General features: G+C 41.3%; 1 protein-coding gene and 1 non-coding gene across 3 annotated transcripts in view; both read left to right on the top strand.

Moving 5' to 3' along the window:
• Nucleotides 1-19,159, top strand: part of LOC121272725 (sodium/calcium exchanger 3-like) — a 333,282-nt gene that overhangs the window by 283,742 nt on the left and 30,381 nt on the right. The window contains exons 3-5 of one of the 2 annotated variants that reach the window (XM_041179498.1): nucleotides 7,985-8,088; nucleotides 9,415-9,432; nucleotides 14,653-14,777. In XM_041179498.1, coding sequence (XP_041035432.1) covers nucleotides 7,985-8,088; nucleotides 9,415-9,432; nucleotides 14,653-14,777 — 247 coding nt within the window. Of the gene's footprint in view, nucleotides 1-4,270; nucleotides 4,291-7,984; nucleotides 8,089-9,414; nucleotides 9,433-14,652; nucleotides 14,778-19,159 lie in introns of those variants that run through there. The other variant, XM_041179499.1, reaches the window with a different exon arrangement.
• Nucleotides 12,178-12,264, top strand: trnastop-uca. Its single transcript has one exon. It is a non-coding gene; the product is annotated as a tRNA-Sec (tRNA).

The raw sequence follows: 19,159 nt of genomic DNA, 5'->3' as shown, positions 1-19,159 counted from the left end.
GCGGAGCAGGCTAAATGGGCTGAATGACCTACTCCTAGCTCCTATGCTCTTATGTTCATAATATAGTAGGAAACGGGTATATAAAATAAAGTATGTATCCCACATCATTGCTTAAAGTGAGTCTAGGATAAACTCTGAGGAGAACCCACTGGCAGAAACAAGTCACTGCTGATGAGTAGTATGATTGGTGAAGAGATATCTGGTCCTGTGGTTTGAGAGGTCAAAAGCATTATACAACACAAAAATTTACCTAGTCACAAGACTTCCAGCCAGATGGCTAAATAATTACATTATGGCATAGCTAATGTTGGGAAAGCCAGCACTGTCACTGCGGTGATCAGGTACCCTTGGTGTTTGACTTCTTCATCGTAACAAAGTCTTGCATTGCTACAGCAACAGAGAAACCATTCCAAGGTGCTTCACAAAAGAGAAAGATGCAGAGGTGGTTTGGCTAAAAGGATAGGTTTGCAGAAGGCTTTTCAGGGTTGAGGACAAAGTAACAAGGTGAAGGAAGCTCACTTTGCTTCGATCAGCTTTGTCAATCATCTTCACTGTAAAAACTTCAATTGTGTCGCTTCAAAGCCTTTTCTTTCCCAAGGGAAATATATTAGAACGCTATTTGTGAGAAGGCCAATGTGTTGTACATCTCAAAGGATTAATATGCTGAGTTTGGATCTTGAAACCATAAATAATGTAAATCTGGAGCCTAAAAGCTTGTTTTTGTAAAAAGATATTTATATCACCGGTTATGTTTAGATGAGATGCATCATTCTGCAGACATAACCACCGAAACATTCCTGAGATGTTAGTCTCTGTTTACAAGTACACTCAGTACAAATTTTGATTGAGGAGGAAGCAATGATGCCAAAGTACAAAGTCTGCAGTGTGTGTAGGCGTAGAGCTTAGTTACACTGACTTTTGTTAATGTGGCATTTTGTGATTACAGTCATAGAGACATCAACAATATTGCCAATACTTCTCATTTTACTAACAATTTTTCATTTTTTATTTATTCTTTCATGGGATGTGAGCTCACTGGCTAGGCCAGCATTTATTGCCCATCCCTAATTGCCCTTGATAAGGTGGTGGTGAGCTGTCTTTTTGAACTGCTGCAGTCCATGTGGCATAGGTACACCCACAGTGCTGTTAGGGAGGGAGTTCCAGGATTTTGACCCAGCAACAGTGAAAGAATGGTGATATATTTCCAAATCAGGATGGTGTGTGGCTTGGAAGAGAATTTGCAGGTGGTGGTGTTCCGATGAGTCTGCTGCCCTTGTCCTTCTAGCTGATAGAGGTTGCGGGTTTGGAAGATACTGTCAAAGGGGGCATGATGAGTTGCTGCAGTGCATCTTGTAGATGGTACACACTGTTGCCACTGTGTGTTGGTGGTGGAGGGAGTGAATGTTTAGGGTGGTGGATGGGGTGCCAATCAAGTGGTCAATGGCAATCCCCAGAATGTTGATAGTGAGGGATTCAGCAATGGTAATGCCATTGAGTGTCAAGGGGCGATGGTTAGATTCTCTCTTGTTGGAGATGGTCATTATGCATAGAATTCACAGGGAAATAAAAATGATTAATCATGAGTGTTAGCATTGCTGTACTGGCCCTCTTCCGTCATCAGTTAGACAAAAACCATTCTCCTCACTGGGTAGCTACAGCAGCTCCTCGTCTTTTGGGGTTGAGCTGCCTTTCCTGGGAACCTAAGCACTAACCTTTCAGGCACAATGATTGTGGGATGGGAAGTGAAGAGGAAGAACCGAAGAAGTTGTAATCTTAATGAAACTGAGGCTGATAGGATGGAGAGTGTGGGTTAACATGTGCTCTGTTCTCGTCTCATCTGAATGATCTGAATGTGAAGGTTGAGTTTCTGAAGGATCAGTGGAGAGATCAGTGCTTCTCTGGGTTTGTCGATGTCAATGTCTCAATATGATCTCACAAAGCCAAAGGGTGACTCTAAGGCAGATGGGTAAACATATATCTCAAGACTCTGTGACTGGCTCCTAGTTTGTTGTTGATGGACTGTAATGGGTAATTTATGACAATGTGTTTTCCTCCATTTAATAACAGTCTCCTGTGAGTCCATTATTGAAATGAGATTCTCCCTGCCACAATAGATTAATACTCTTGTGGGTGGGTTAAGACCTCAAAGTTTTCAGATGTCTCTTTCCTCGATGGAATTAGAATGGAGAAGCATGTGTATGCACACACAAATCACTTTCAATTAACAACCGCCCCCACTCTAATTACAGAGTGCTACTACAACAAAAGTCAATGATGCCTACACTTACTGCAGAATGTGTTCCCTGAGATTAGAAAAATAGGACATTCCCACAGTGAAACATTATTAATTTGACTGAAATAAAGAGGACACTAGAGATCAGTGTTTGTTTTGCAACAATAGCTCTTGAAAGTCGAACATATTATTAGGCATCAACACTCTCAATTCTCTAATGTATCAATCCAAGCGTACACCCCAGGCAGTTTTATGTTCAGTCTTGATTTTCAAATAGGTAACAGAGCAGAGAAAGTCCTATCAGCTCTGCAAAGTTTGTCGACGATATAGTGTCATGGAACACAGAACTTTGTGCTGTTGGGGATTCTTACATGGCCAATTTGCAAACCTTATTATATGTCAGGCATCTTCCCTGGAATGAAGTTGCAGTAACATGCTTCTCAAAAGACATTTTTTGTTAGCATTAGGATGGGGTGCATTGAGTATCACTCAAGTGGAGACTGTGACCTATAGGCCCCGATGTCTCCCTCTGTCCATGTCAACGTGCTGTCAATCTGTGGTAGGTCCATCGAGAATCTATAGGATGAAGGCCCTTGTTTTCCACTGTCTTTGATGGCTGCTCTGGGACCCATGATAGGAGCAGGAGCAGGCCATTCAGCCCCATTCAGACCTGCTGCACCATTCAATTAGATCATTGCTATCTGCACCATTCAATTAGATCATTGCTATCTGCATCTTATCTTCAATTCCCAACTTTGGTTCATTTCCCAGCATTGACACCCTTAACTAACAAAAGTCTATTGATCTTAATCTTAAAAGCTCCAAATGACCAGTATCCCCAGCCTCTTGAGGAAGAGAATTACAAATTTCTCCTAACGTTTGTGTGAAAAGTACTGATTTCACTCCTGAATGGTTTAGCTTTAATTTTAGGCTGATGTCTTCTTGCACTTGGCTCTGTCACCAGAGGAAATCATTGCTTGGTATCCACACTATCAAATCCTTCAACATTTTAAACATCTCGAACAAATCACTTCAACCTTCTTACTCAAGGGGATTCAGGCCAAGTTTGTGTGACCTGTCCTCATAATTTAACCTCTCAGCCTGATATTGACCTGGTGAATTTGCATTGTACCCCCTCCAAGGCCACTGTATCCTTCCTGAGGTGCAGTGTCTGGAATTGAACACAGTTACTCCAAATGGGGTCTGACCAAGGCTCGATACAACTGAAGCTGAGCTTCCTCTCCTTTATATTCCAGCATTCTGAGGTCAAGGCCAACAATTCATTAATCATACCTATCTATGGGTCTTTAATGATTTGTTGGTTGGATTCCTAAATCACTTTGTTCCTCAACACCTAGTCTCAAGTGCAAACTTCAGGTGGAACTTAATGTCCTCCCTTGTGGCGAGTGGATATTTAATCAGGTGGGAGAATGGCAGGTGGGGACCTCAGTACCTTCCTGCCTCTGACCTGATTAACTCTGTGGCAGGAAGACTTGTGAATGGCTTTCCTGCCCCACTGCCAATTGAGACCCTAAAGTGGGCAATTAAAGCCACTTAAACCTCATCCTGCTGCCACTGGTGTTCACCCAGTGGTAGGTGGGGGACTCTCCATGCAGGGAGTCTGACAAGCAGACTTTCTTGGTGTTGCTTGCGGGTTTCCTGGGGCAGTGGGGTGGGGGTAGTCCCTCATTCAAAGGCACTCAGTACCTGATTGAGGGACCTGGCATTGGGAAAAGAGAGCCCACTGAGAGCCACTCCCTTGCTGCTGAACCTGCTGCCCTGCCTCCCCTCTGACCCCCACCTCATGACACTCTTCCTGCCATCATTCATTTGTTACTTGTGTCTATCAATGATACTCGGCTTCAGGTGGGTGCATTATCATTAGCAGCCACTGCCTCCCTAGTGGCACTGCGGAGCAATGCACAGCTGCCGGCCTCTGATTGATGGCAGCTCTCAGGAGGCAGGTTTCCTCCTCCAGGGTCCTTGATCCCAGGGAAATCCTGCTGCTGCCCAGATAAGTGCCTGATTGACACATAATGTGGCAGGCCTTCCTGTAGGTAGGTGACACAGGGCTCCTACCAGCTTTCCAGACGGTGGGTGAGACTCCGTTGCCTATGTTAAATATTGCACTGATATATCAGTATCTATTCCTTCGTTAGATAAATATGATGAAAAGTTGAGAAGCAGAACAGATGTCTGGGAAACACCATTTGTCATATCCTGCCAATTGAGAGTACCCTTTACTCTCTGTCTCCTTTCACAATCCATTCTCAACCCAATTTAAAAGACTATCACCAATTCTATGCATTCTCATTTTTGCTATCAGTTCCTTGTGTGGAATCTTATCAAATTTATTTTAGATAACATATCAGCCACTCCCTTATTTACCCAATTAATGATCTCTTCAGAAAATTCAACTCAATTATTCACACATGGTTTACCCTTAACAAAGCCATGTTGGCTCATATTTGTTCAAAACAATTTTTTTTTCATAGACAGATTCTAGCCCCCTCCACACAACTAATGTTGAACTGATAGGTCTGTAACCAGGTTTCTCTCTCCCACCCTTTATAGAGTGACATTAGCCACATTCCAATTTAACAGTACAATTCCCAGTTTGGGGAGACTTGAAAGATTTAAGACTAATGTTTACTTCTGAAGTTCTCTCACCTACTTTTCTAAATAACCTAGGGTGGAATTTGTAAGAACCTTGATGTTTACCTGCTTTAAGTCCTGTTATTTTTCCAATTCCCCACTGTGTTAGTTATATTGAATCCAAAAAGGCCCTTGCCTTGACTTGTTTTTGGTCTCCTTTCTATAGTTGGGTCCTTGAAGCAACTGTAAATGGGGTTCACTTCTTGCAGTGATAGTGTGCTGTCTCAGTTAAAATCAGCCCATTTCAAAATGCAGCACAGAAGGATGCCATAACTAAAGCTGTTGATTCAAACTCCATTTCCCATCCTATACATCTATGCTTTTATATTTTTCCTATTCAAATACTTGTCCAGTGATCTTTACATTGTCTTATAGTTGTGGTTAAATAGTCAGTTGGTGTAAAGAAATCTATGTTCTAATAACCCTGTGTTGAAAATATATTCCTTCCCAATACAGTTCTCAGTCCATGCCCCCATGCTACCCATTCAACAGTTTCACTGTTGATCCTCTCAGAATCTATCATTTTGATATTCTCCTTAATCTTCACCTTTTCATGAAAAAATACCCAATATTTCAAGCTCATATTCATAACTATAACTTCTCATTTCTGGTATCATTCTATTGGGTCTTTCCGTATCCTTCCTGTATCTTAATTGTCCTTTCAGTATAGGATTTCCCAGACTGCATTCAAAACTCACTCGTGCCCAAATCCAACTCACTTGCTTTCTTTGGTATTGAATTTTCTAGGTCAAAAACACATAAACTTTTTTTATATAAATTTCCAATTGCTTTATTTTATTTCATTGACCTTAACCTTGAATACTCCTGGAGAAAACGGCCTGTTAATAAAAATCTTAGGCCTGAATTTTCAGCTCGGCGGACGGGCACAATCAGTGGGCCCAGGAGCAGTTGGGAAACGGACTGGTGACTGTGATTGGCCCCCGACCACGATTTCATGCTGGCTGGCCAATTAATGGCCAGCCAGCGTAAAGCATGCGCTGATACAATCAGCGCTGTTGGAGTTGGGGGTGGGAGGAGGCCGAGCGCTGAAGTCATTGAGGCGCAGGGGAGCACAGAATGAAAGCTCCCTGAAGGCAGAGAGCTGCCTCAGGGAGCTGAAAAATTTAAATACAAAAAAATAAAGATTTTAAAACCAGGGAAAATATGCCCATGCATCAGAAACAGTCACCTGAATATATACAATATGAAAATTCTTTGCAAGCATTTTTTAAAATTTAATGATGGAAACCTCATCCCGCCCTTGGATGAGGTTTCCTGAAAAATGCAAAGGCCGCCTGGCGATTTGCTTGCCTGCCAGCCGTAAGGTTGGATGGGCAGTGAAAATTCCACGTTAATTGCACTGTTAATGGGCTTAATAGCCCTCTGAATTGTTGGCGGACACACTTCCAAGTATAACACGCACCCACCGACTGAAATATTGCGCGAGTGCACAATGATGCCGGGATGCCCACCCGACACCATTGTGTGTATTTTACACTGGAGTGTGTCGGGCATGTGTCTGCACGCTGGGGGAAAAATTCTGCCCTCACAAATAATATTCAAAACTGTTTTTTAAAAAGAATATTCTCAACGCGGTGGCTAGGCTCCTGAATCAGACTGGCACCTTCACTTGATTATTGAGGGTTAGATGCTGGAATATGACAACGCCATGGTTCCTTTCACTCCTGGGAATGAATATAGAATAGCATCGTAGAAAGTTTATGGCACAGAAAGAGGCCAGTTGGCCCATTGTGTCTGCACCGGCCTTTCCAAACACCCTAATATTTGGAAATTCAGAGTATTGGAAATTCATGAAACTATAGATCTCCAAACGCGCCATAGGATTAAGGGAACTGGCTTCAGAAATTCAACAAGTAGTGTGAAGGCCCAAATGTTTCATATATTTACATTTCATTAAGTATTTAGGTATGTATTCACACTAGATAACAACAACAACAACAACTTGTATTTACTTTATGTCTTTATGGGAATAAAATGCCAAGGAACTCACAGGTGAAGTGTAAAATAATATGTGACATTGAGTCACATGAACAGATGCAAGGGCAAATGTCAAGTATGTGGGTTTTAAAACAGCATATTAAAGGAGGAAAGTGAGGTAGAGAGATGGAGTGATTCAGGGAGCGAATTCCAGAGTTTTGAGAGCTAAATGTGTTGTATGTTGGTTGTGATTGGCTAAGGAACAACTGCTGAGACATAGTTATGTCTGAACCATAACCGGTTTATTGGATAAACGTAACTATGTACAGACATACATGACTAAATGTTACTCAGTCTAAGCCATGAGCATTCTCCCTCTTGACTCTTGGTCATGTGTCTCTTACATCATCATGTGGGCAGTACTGTTTCTCCAGTCCCATCATTAACCCTTTCAACCCCGAACACTCTAATAAAAGGCTCTGCCACTAATATGGACTGCAAAATCGGGGATGTTTGGGAGGCAAGAGTTAGAAGTATATCTTGTAGGATTGCAGGGCTGCAGGAAATTACAGAGATAGGGAGGGGCGATGCCATGGAAACATTTGAAAACAAAGATAATTTTTAAATCGAAGGATTGCTTAACTAGGAGCTAATGTAAGGGTGATGAGTGAACGGGACATAGTGGCAAGGGCGGCAGAGTTTTGGACAACCTTAAGTTTATGGAGCTTAACATAACTGAAATACAACTTAAAACGAGAGAGATGTAAACAGATATCCCTCCCCAAATAGAAATGGTGATGAATTGGCACTATAAAGGAAATCAAAGGCAACCCAAGTTTCAGCATCTCTATGAGCCAAGGTAAGCTAAGCTAGACAGTTTAAGTTGAAATGCCAGCATGGTCAGTAACTTCTACGACTGTTACACAACTCCAATGTAAAGCAAGTGCCTGTGGCTGGCATCCTATGTGTCTTTAATTTGTTATAGGTTGTTCACTGCACATCTGCTTTTGATGATGTGAAGCTATGGATTAGAGTTTGCAAAGCATCAATCACTACTGATGGTCCAGACGTTCCTACTGTCAGACTACACCCACTCTTGCAGGTTGGTTCTCGTGCTCAACAGGTTTTCTCATGTTTTCATGTTTTCTCCCTTTGCAGGAAGACAATCCAGGTGAAAATTGTGGATGATGAAGAGTATGAGAAGCAGGAAAACTTTTATGTTGTCCTGGAAAAACCAAGATGGATGAAACGTGGAATTTCAGGTTTGCAGAAAGAAGAAATCATAATGCAATATGATAGGACTCTGTTATAAGTGTCTCTTTGTTACACTCCACCTTTGTTATAGGAAACTCAGTTATAACATTTTCTCTGTTATGCACTTCACCTGTGATTAGGTTGTAAATTCTAACTGTGCCTTTGTCACACTCATCCTGGTTGAAAAGCTCTCAAAAGCTCTGTTACACTCTGTCATTGCAAGGCTCTCAGTTATAACACTTTGTTGCGCCCTGTAGTCCAGCAATAACATTGTCTGTTACACCAAAGCTCAGTGTAAAGCCCTCATTTTTTACACTTCCTGTTACATCCCTTCAGTATAAGGCCCTCAACTGTCTGTTGCATGCACCATCCTCACTGTAAGGCTTTCAGTACAACGTTCTGTCTGTTTTACAGGATTCCCTGTGCCATGTACTTTGCATGTTGTCCTGTGCTAATAGACGATCAGTGTTAAACACCATGCAAATTGTTGAGATTCAGAGGATTATTATAAAGAAGCAATGTGCTTTGAAAGTTAATATCATTACAATTCTCATTATATCCAGTATTTATCAACATCAATAGATATTATCAGCTATTGTCTCCCTTGGTTTTACTCAAAGTACTTTATATTTTACTCCCGTTGTCAAGTTGGGCGACAGTTCCATTATGGTCTGATACGATTCAGTGTGACCACCGGGACTGATCTATTTGTAAAAGTACTGTCTGGTGACATTTTCAACTGATCAGGAGTTAGGGGCACCGCTTTAGCTGAATGTGAAGCCAGCATTAAACAGATTCTGACAGTGAGCAAGGGCAGGAATTCTTGGTTTTGGCACTGAATGGCATTTTTAATATCTTCAAAGGAGCCACAGCCTTGCTCCCCACTCACAACCAGTTAGCAAGTGTTTACAGCTTAGCAAATGCAGTTTGGATGGGAACTTATTCAAGAACGCACAAGAACACAAGAACTAGGAGCACGAGTGGACCATATGACCCATTGATCCGTTAAATACAATCATGGTTGATCTTAGGCTTTAACTCCACATTCCAAGCCTGCTCCACATATCCTTTCATTCCCTTGGAGACGAAAAGTTTGTCTATCGCAGTCTTGAACCTCTTGATATCATGTAAATAGCAATTTAGGGGGCAAAAATTCTTTGATACCACATTATATTCCGTATTGAGAAATTCACAGAAACATTCCTTGTAGTTTTGTGGAAGTTTGGTTGTTTTAAGACTGTTTCATCCTGGATCAGATTGTTTCATTGTGTGGAGTAGCAGTGTCTTCAGCTACCATTTCATTGGATTTCACTCTTTTTTTCCTCTCTCTGCAGCTCTCTTATTGGCTGATGGTAAGATGTCAGTTTCTACTAACCTGATTCCCTTTATTGTGGGGTTAATGGGCTCAACTCCTCCCACCCTCTCCTCTAGTCTGTGTTCAGCGCGCCCTGCAGTAAGCAGAGACAACAAGCTGCTGGACACAAACCTTGTTAAGTCAGTATAATGTTGTACCAATCTTTTGGACAAAATCCAGAGTCCAATTATTAGAGAGTTGACTCCTGGTTGATTTGTCCAGACCCCGATAAATTTATGTTACATGTCTGCCCACTGTGATCCCTAAGAAGCAAATGAGTCTGCTGGGAATAGGTAGGAGACTTATCTTGTCTCAACATCCAATCTAGATCAACTTTCAAGGGTCGATGGCCTCTCTACCCCAATACTGGACATGCAAGATATGCTGGAAATGTGCGGTCCAGATCAATCTACAAGATTTCAGTGGCCTGGGTTTGGGAACCTCCTGTGTAGGCCTGTCCCCTGGCAGGGTCAAATGCTAGAAAATGAGGGAGGAAGTAAAAACCAACTGTAGGCTTTAGAGGTTTGCCACTCGATGCATGTGCAGCTGTCGGCTTTGGGAACTTCTGACTGTGGCTGCAGAGTAATGGCCAGAAGGCTTCAAGTCCAAGGAATATCTATAGATATATTAAAAACAAAGTAATCTTCAGGCTCTGAGCCTTTTTAGATCTTTAATTAAAGGAGGATCCCAGCACCAGCCTCAACACTAGTTTCTTGGTTGGGATGGGCTGCATCGGAGCACCCCATGACTGCATGAACACATAATTAAAGAGGGGAGGAGACGTGCAGGATTAGAACGCTTCCTCTTACTTCTTCTTCATGTGAACAGTGGGTCTGTGTCAATTGCATTCCACTTCCTCAGGGAAGCTCTGGAAACCATAAGGTGGCAGAAACCTGGCATAATGGGTCTCTGCCTATTTTCCATGACTTATGTGCAAAAGGAATTAGAGTTCCCTGGGTAGTAAAAAAATCAGGAAAATCGGTAAATCTTTTAATCGATTCAAGGCCATTTAGTGCTGGTATATTATACTTTTATTAGCCTACTTATCAACTTCCTATTATCTGTAGTGGATTCATGCTTTAGATTATATTTGTATCTTGGCTTTGAATTAGATGACAAAAAAATTATTATGAGACATAGGGTGAGATTGATGTACCTGGGCTACAGGCCTTTTCTTGTTTATCAGGGTGTCCCTCTGTGCCTGGTTGAGAGGAGGTGTGCCTTTTTGTAGCAGTGCTTAAAATATGTTACACCCATCAACCACCCCACCCCACCCCCCAGACCGAAATTGAACATCTAACTTAAGAAGTTAGGGCTTTTTAAACTGGAGCTAAGGATATTAAGGGGTGATCTGATGGAGATCCACAAGTTTATGAATAATTATGATAAGGTAAATAGTAAGAGGTGGTTTCCACTAAGCACTCCAGGCATGAATTACCAAATGTGGTTCAATATCTCTGCCTGAGTTCAAAAACCTGGTTTAATGTCCCAACACAAGTACAGTATTTATGATACTGTACCCAGAACGAGTCAGTATTTGAGGTACAGTAGTCAGAATGAACATCAGACCCATTGGAGGCCACTTATCCCCTTACATGTGTTTCACTACTCAACAAGGTCATGTCTGATTTGTGATATAACTCAATTTTTCTGCCTTTACCCCATACCCCTTAACACCTTTAATTCATAAGATATCTATCAATCTTAAATTAATATTAATAATTGATCTAGCATCAATAGCTGTTTGCTGTAGAGAGTTCCAAAAATCCACCACCTTTGTATGTAGAGATTTGCTAATTTCAGTCCTGAGAGGCCTGGCTCTAACTCGACTCTTCCCCCTAGTAATAGACTCCCCCACCAGCGGAAATAATTTCTATCTACCCTATCTCACTTAGTATCTTGAAAACCTCAATCAAATCACCCCTTAACTTTCTAAATTCCAGGGAATACAACAATAGTGGTGTAATCACTCCTTGCAATTTAACCCTTGGATTCAAAGGTATTGTTCTGGTAAATCTGCACTGTATTCCCTCCAAGGTCATATCCTACCTAATGTGTGGTTCCCAGGACAGCTCAGAGGATTCCAGGAGAGAACAAGGGCTTTGTGTAACTTGAAGCAAGGCTTCTAGTCCTTGTATTCTGGTCCTCTAAATATAAAGACCAGCATTCCGTTAGTCTTTTAAAAATTATTTTCTGTACCTGTTCATGATGTTTTAATGATCTACCTGGACCCTCAAGTCTCTTTGGTCCTCCATTGCTTCTAACTTTTCACCATGTAGAAAGTCCCCTGTTTGATCCTTTTTAGGTCCAAAGTGAATGACCTCACATTTGCCTACATTGAAATCCATTTGCCATGGTTTTGCCCATTCACTTAGTCTATCTCTTTGTAATTTCATGTTTCCATCTACAATGTGTACAATGTCAGCTATCTTTGTGTTATGAGTCAGTAAGTGTGGAACAGAACCCAGAATGAGTCAGTATTTGTGGTATAGCATCCAGAATGAGTTGAGTTTGTGGTGCAGTAAGCGACCACAAACTAATAGATGTGGTATGGTATACCAATCAGTAACTGGGGTACATTATTCCAACATGGGTTAGTGTTAGATAAATTCCCAAACCTGGCTGTGAAGAAGACATTGAGACTAGGATGTTGCTGGTAAAGACTGTTTACTGCAAAGCTTACTTCTCCACTCTGATGGAGCCACTCTGTTGGCTGGCTCTTCTGCATATACATATCAAGCAAGCCTGGATGACCCTCAGTGGTCTGGGTTGCAGGCTTCAAACCTGTAGCTGTCTAGCAACAGAGTGGTTCAATTCCACCTTTCAGGTGTGCCTACTAAATGGATGTATTTGGCTTGGCCTAAATAGCCAAGTGGTTATGGTACTGGGTTTGTAACCCCAAGATCAAGAGTTCAAATCTCACAATGGCAAACTATGAAACAATGTAACTTCATCTGAAACAGATGGAAACAGGTTTACTCAAAAGAGTATCAAGAGTTCAATTCTCACAATGGCAAACTATGAAACAATGTAACTTCATCTGAAACAGATGGAAACGTGTTTGTACTCGAAAGAGTTACATATCAAGCAATACCTAACACCTGTTAACCTTATTATTTGAGACTACTAGGTATTTAAGATCCATCAACAGAACCTATTAGGTACTAACAGTTAGCACCAGTGGTTCAGTACCCCAGCATGATTCAAACTCTTAGATTTTATCAGGATAATCTGATGTTTTGGATTAACTGGATTCTATTCAACAAATGATTATTTGAAAATAAAACATCAGTACACATCAACCTATAACAGGTCCAATGAGGAGGCAGTTGAGGGGGTAATCTGGACTGTCTGCCCCTCTTCCGTAGTTACATTTGGGGCCGGGTGTCCCTGAAGAAGAAACACGCGGTGCCCGAAGGCACTGTCGAGGCCTTCCGTGCTCAGTGGGTACTGTGGGGACTGGGGTGTTTGACTGACTCCTTTAATCACATTTTGATTTAATGTTTGTAAGTTTCCTTTAAATTTTATCTTTTGTTTTGGCAGTTTTCCTTTAAGGGGCTGCCTTTCACTTTGTCCCTGATTTTGTTAATTTAGTTTATTTGTTTTGTAACAAAAGACAACAGCAACATGTATGAACTGAACGTGAAGTGGGATAATGTGACTGATGACTGATTTCAGTCGGACCTGCTGGTTAAATGGCTTTAGGGAACTGCGTTATGGCAATCATTAGTCAAGAGCTTGTTGTTTTAAGGTGACAGCTAATATTGAATTATTTATCCAATTAACCTAGGATGATTTTCCTTTGTGTAGAATTTGATCAACCATCACACAACCTATGAAAAATCTGTTCCTTGAGGCATATGAAAAAAAACACATAAATCATCTAGATCAGTTTATTTCAACAACTAATTGTTACAAGTCTTTCAAATTTAACCTTACATAAGAATGTTATCAGTTGATTAAAGAATCAGGCATTCACAAGCGGGGCTGCATTTTATGGCTAGGAGGCTCCTCCTGGAAGGAAAGCAATCCGGAAGCTGACACCTGCCAAGAAAGTCTGCCCTGCACCCATAACACACTGCGAGTAGGCTAAATTGCTTAACAGTGGGATGCCCACCCCACAGTGGAAGGAAGTCCTGCCTTCAGGAGCTGCCAGCCAATCTGATTGGCTGACAGTTCCATCAGTCCAGGCAGCAGCAGAGCTCAGTTGTGAGTACTGTTGGGACTGCAGGAAGAAGCCCAAAGGCTGCCCCAGAAAGGTAAGTCCTGGGGTTTTAGGCAAGAGAGGGATCCTAGAGCCTTGGTGGGGAGGGGGTGCAGAAGGAAGGGGGTTTAAATCTTGGGGGGTGCCCCCTATGCGCACAGGATGCCCTCACTTCTTTCCCACCTTTCCTCACGTAAGTCTTAAAAAACAGCCTGTCCACTCCCACCTGACTGCCCATGCCAACTGTATTTGGGTGTGGGCAACCTATTATTCAGGTCAGTAGGCTTGCTAATAAGTCTAATTGACCTTTAATTATTCATTTGAGCTAGCCACCCAACCTATTTTAAGTGCCCAACACCTTCCACCCCAGCAAAAACACATCCGGCGGGCCATGTAAAATCTAGCCCAGGGTGTGGAGAATATGAAAGTTCAAATGCTTTTGCCATTTTAATTGAGTGAAGGTGGGGATGGAATAGAGTAGGCTGAACCAGGATAAGGCAACAAAAAAAATCTTGCCATCCAATTCCTTGGCCTGATAAATGTATCCCCATCCTGTGTCCCGAATAACATTTATACAAATATATAGTTCCCTGGTGAAAAACAACTGGACCTTCTCCAGGGCAATTAGGGATAGGCAATAAATGCTGGTCTAGCCACCGACCCCTGCATCCCATGAGTGAATAAATAAGAAAAAGTATCTCTTTTTGATCCTGGAGAATTAGCTTTGGTAATATCATGTGTCTGGCGCTAAGCCTGTGTTTTGATATATATATTCTAGGGTGTTTATATAGATGAGTTCACAGCGATGGGACCTGTCACGCCAAGTATAGGGTTTCAAACAAAGTTTCCTTTAAAATTTCTTTTTGTGCAAGGCCAGTTTTTTTTTATAATGCGCGGCAAGACAGAATGAGGCCTCTGCAGTTTCCTCTAGGTTGCTGCGCGGCCATGCAAATGCGCAGCTCAACACTGAGCGTATCGTGTGAAATGTTCAACTATCCATTTCCTGGTGTGTAGATGAATCCAACGAAAAACTGACTGCAGAGGAAGAGGAGGCCCGGCGCATTGCAGAAATGGGGAAACCCATCCTGGGAGAACATTCCAAATTGGAGGTCATCATTGAAGAGTCATATGAATTTAAGGTACTCTTATGAAGAACACTGTAGACAAAGTATAATCTATGCTTCTTCATCTCATGTGAACTTCCTTAACCATTTTAACATCTGATGTAGTCCACCACAGTATTTCTGTCTACTCAATCATTTTGGCACCCTTTAGCACCCAGAGAAATTCCACTGCCATGATGTTTTCGTGCTCGGCCTTGGCTCCCACTTAAGGCGTTAGCCAACCATTGTCCAATGGCAAGGTAACAAAATTGTTAGTAGCAAAATTTTTTTTAGAAGCTGCAAAATACATTAGGCCTTTTTCGACTTTTGATAAAGTTCAACCCAGCAATCTTTCAATTCTTTCTCTTCTGAAATGCATCTCATTGCATTTAAATCCTTTTGAAATGTTTGCTGCAGTGGCATTACTGCCTCTGTGAGATAAATAATTTTAAGGCCATTGTAAAGCATTTAAGTTTGACATTTTGAAAGTCTCCAATAGTTCACTACCTGAAGGAATGAGATTCCATAGTTTTAATTGTTCATTTTCTGGGCTCGACAGGTTGATTGGCAGCCATTAACAATAATCACACTGTTCAACAGGTGCTCATATTATTAATAAGTCTCAAATTTCTGTGGTATGTTCAATTGACAATTAACTTGCAAATACAGCAACTTCGTGAAACTCAGGGAAATATTTAGTGTGAGACGTCATTTTCACAAAGCTAGCCACTATAAAGGTACAAATCAGCCAGCACCCTGTGGTAGTTTGCAATCCTCATCTGCCACCAGTTTCTGGCTGATTTGCACATTAATAGCTGGGAGTATTATTCACAAACCTATTTTCTTTCAGCAAATTCTGACCCAGTGTGTTTCCTTTTCTATGGGCTAAATGACAGTAAAGAGAAACAAGCCTGAAATTCCAACTGTCTCAATGGGATCCTTTCTACAGCAAAATCTGTGTATCTGATCCAAAGCACCAAATATTTGTTCTAACAATTACACAGCCAGCACTGTCTGTTTTTATTTCAGATCTCCAGCATCCACAGTGTTTTGTTTTAGTGTCTAATTCACTTCCACTTCTCTTCCAGGAATGCCTACCTTGAACATGTTCTGCTCTCTCCTTTGATACGATTTCCATTTGTCTCTTTCGCCTTGTTCCCCTTTTGCTCCATCTGCCTCTCCCCCTTTCTCAACAGCATAAAACCCATCACATTTCTACCTCTGCTCAGTTCCGAAGAAGCCATATTGGACTTGAAGTGTTCACTCTGTTTCTCTCTCCACATATGCTGCTAGACCCGCTGGGTTTTTTCAACACTTTCTGTGTTTATTACACAGGAAAACCTTTGGGAACAAAAACACCTCAGTCACAACCAAACAAGGGTTGATATTCAGTTCACGTTGTAAATAATTAAATCATGGATTGATATGTACAATTCTGGAAAACACAATTCATCTTCTCTTCATGAACAGCTTGCAGCTAGTTACACCAATGATCCTTTAATGATTCTCAACATGCATTCGATAGATGTTGGAAACATTGTTAATGAGGCTTTGAATTGTACAAACTGTTGTAGATAGTGGCTCAGCATTCGTTCAGAAAATTACAGTTTACTGAGCATGCATGTTGGAGGAGGGGTGCATTATCTTCTCTGTCCTATAGTTCAATATCACCACAAAGACCAGTAGGCAAGCTGGTATGTTTGATAGTTCACAGGATTAATCTGAATCATGCTAATGCATGCACAGTAGTTGCTGGAGGCAATCTGTGACACAGAAATTAGCCATCTTTATTTAGAATCCACTCAACTGCCGATTTCCAGGAAAGTTAAAGAGGGAGTTTTTAGTTTTGAGAATCCATTCTCTGGCAGTGACCTTCAAAAGCAGAAGATAAAGCGGACAAATGCAGAAACAATTCCTTTTTACATCAGCCATCCCCTCATTATTGAGGGTAGGAAACTCAGTGATGAGATGTTTAACTAAACTGTCTTTTTGGATAACACCCTCCATAGGGTGCATGTCTCTTACAGGCTCTAGCCACTTTGTTCCACAATAAATCTGTATTTCGTGCAGCATTTCCTGTTTCCTGCGATCAGTGATGATGTCTTTTGCTTGAAATATTATTTGAAGAAGAGCAGGGGAATTCACTCGGTGTCCTGGTCAATATTTATCCCTCTACCAAAGTAACTAAAACATAATAATTGGGCAGTGTCACATTACTATTTGTGGGACCTTGCTGTACACAAATTGGCTGCCGTGTTTCCTGTGTTATATAACACTTAAATATTTCACTTGCTGTAAAAGCACTTTGCAGCATCACAAGGTTGTAAATGGTGCTTTATAAATGCAAGTCTGTCTATCTTTCTTTCAGACTGCTACTGACCAAAGTGAGATTGTATATCATAAGGACTGACACTGAAGTAGTGAGCACATTTACGTGGACCCTAATAAAAGGCCCTGGTTGAAAATAAGACGGAAATTATACCCTACAATGGGATAAAACATGTTGGTTTTGTGATTTGTTCAAGGTGTATTTTCCTTTGGTTGCTAATGCGAGAAAAAAAAGGTTTTCCAATGTTACACCACATTTAAAATAAAAATGTCAACAGCTGGCACAGATTTACTTTAGCTAAAAATATTTAAAAAAAACTTTAAAATTAGATTTGCTTTCACTTGAAAGCATATTATGAATATATGTCTATTGTAAAGTAAAAGCTATCATGATTAACTCTGATATATATCTTTTCTTTTTTTGCAGAATAAAGCTAAAACCTGCACGCAATGTTATTCTCTCTCTATTGCCAGTGTATGTTCCATGAGCCTAGCTTTCCTCCAGTATCACATTCACATTAATCATGTGTTGTGGCTGAATGGCAGCACTCTTACCTCTGAGTCATAAGAACATACGAATTAAGAGCAGGGATAGGCCACTCGGCCCATTGAGCCTGCTCCACCATTCACTAAGATCATGGCTGATCTGAATGTGACCTCTACCCCACATTCCTGCCTACGCCCAGTAATTTTACCTCCATGTGAATCAAGAATCTATCTAACTCTGCCTTAAAAATATTCAAAGACTCTGCTTTCACCGCCTTTTGAGGAAGAGAGTTCCAAAGACTCACCACCCTCTGAGAGAAAAAAAATTTCCTCATCTCTGTCTTAGATCAGCGACCCCTTATTTTTAAACAGTGACCCCTAGTTCTAGATTCCCCTCAAGAGGAAACATTCTCTCCACATCCACCCTGTCAAGACCCTTCAGTATCTTAAAGGTTTCAATTAAGTCACCTCTTACTCTTCTAAACTCCAGCGGATACAAGACAATCCACCCATTCCTGGTATTAGTCTAGTAAACCTTCTCTGAACTGCTTCTAATGCATTTACATGTTTCCTTAAATAAAGCTACCAGTACTGTACATAATACTGCAGATGTGGTCTCACCAGTGCCCTGTACAGCTGAAACATAACCTCTCTACTTTTGAAATCAATTCCCCTCACAATAAATGATAACATTCAAGTAGCTTTCCTAATTACTTGCTGTACCTGCATACGAGCCTTTTGTGATTCATGAGCTATGACACCCAGATCCCTCTGAATCTCAGAGCTGTGCAATTTCTCACCATTTTGATAAGTTTCTTTTTTATTTTTCCTGCCAAAATCGACAATTTCACATTTGCCCACATTATACTCCATTTGCCAGATCTTTGCCCACTTACTTAACCTATAGATGTCCCTTTGTAGTCTCCTTATGTCCTCTTCACAATTTACTTTCCTACCTATCTTTGTGTTGTCAGCAAATTTAGCAGCCATTCCTTCAGTCCCTTCATCCAAGTCAGATCCACCGGGATCACTTGAGTCCGAACTTTCAAATTCTACTCCAGAGACCTGGGCACGTAATCCCTAGCTACAACACAGGACTACTTGCATGCGAAACAGCATAAGCAACAAGTAATAGACAGAGCTAGCGATGCCACAACCAACAGGTCAGATCTAAGCTCTGCAGTCTTATCACATCAAGTTGTGAATGGTGGTGGACAATTAAACAACTCACAGGAGAAGGAGGCTCCACAAATATCCCCATGCTCAATGATGGGGCAGCCCAGCACATCAATGCAAAAGATAAGGCTGAAGCCTTTGCAGTATTCAGTGCCTTCAGCTGTTTCTTGATATCTCATGGAGTGAGTCGAATTGGCAGAAGACTGGCATCTGCGATGCTGAGAACCTTTGGAGAAGACCAAGATGGATCATCCACTTGGCACTTCTGGCTGAAGATGATTGCAATATACTGGCAATTAATAGTACTGAATACTTGTGTTCCAGAACTTGCCGAGTCCCTAGTCAAGCTGTTTCAATACAGCTACAAACTGGCAATACCTGGAAAAGTGGAAAATTGCCCAGATATGTCCTGCACACAGAAAGCAGGA

This window comes from Carcharodon carcharias, chromosome 34, assembly GCF_017639515.1.
Source record: "Carcharodon carcharias isolate sCarCar2 chromosome 34, sCarCar2.pri, whole genome shotgun sequence".
Classification (NCBI taxonomy): Eukaryota; Metazoa; Chordata; class Chondrichthyes; order Lamniformes; family Lamnidae; genus Carcharodon; species Carcharodon carcharias.
The sequence above is the reverse complement of the archived record's forward strand: the minus strand, read 5'-3'. Positions and strand labels throughout refer to the sequence as shown.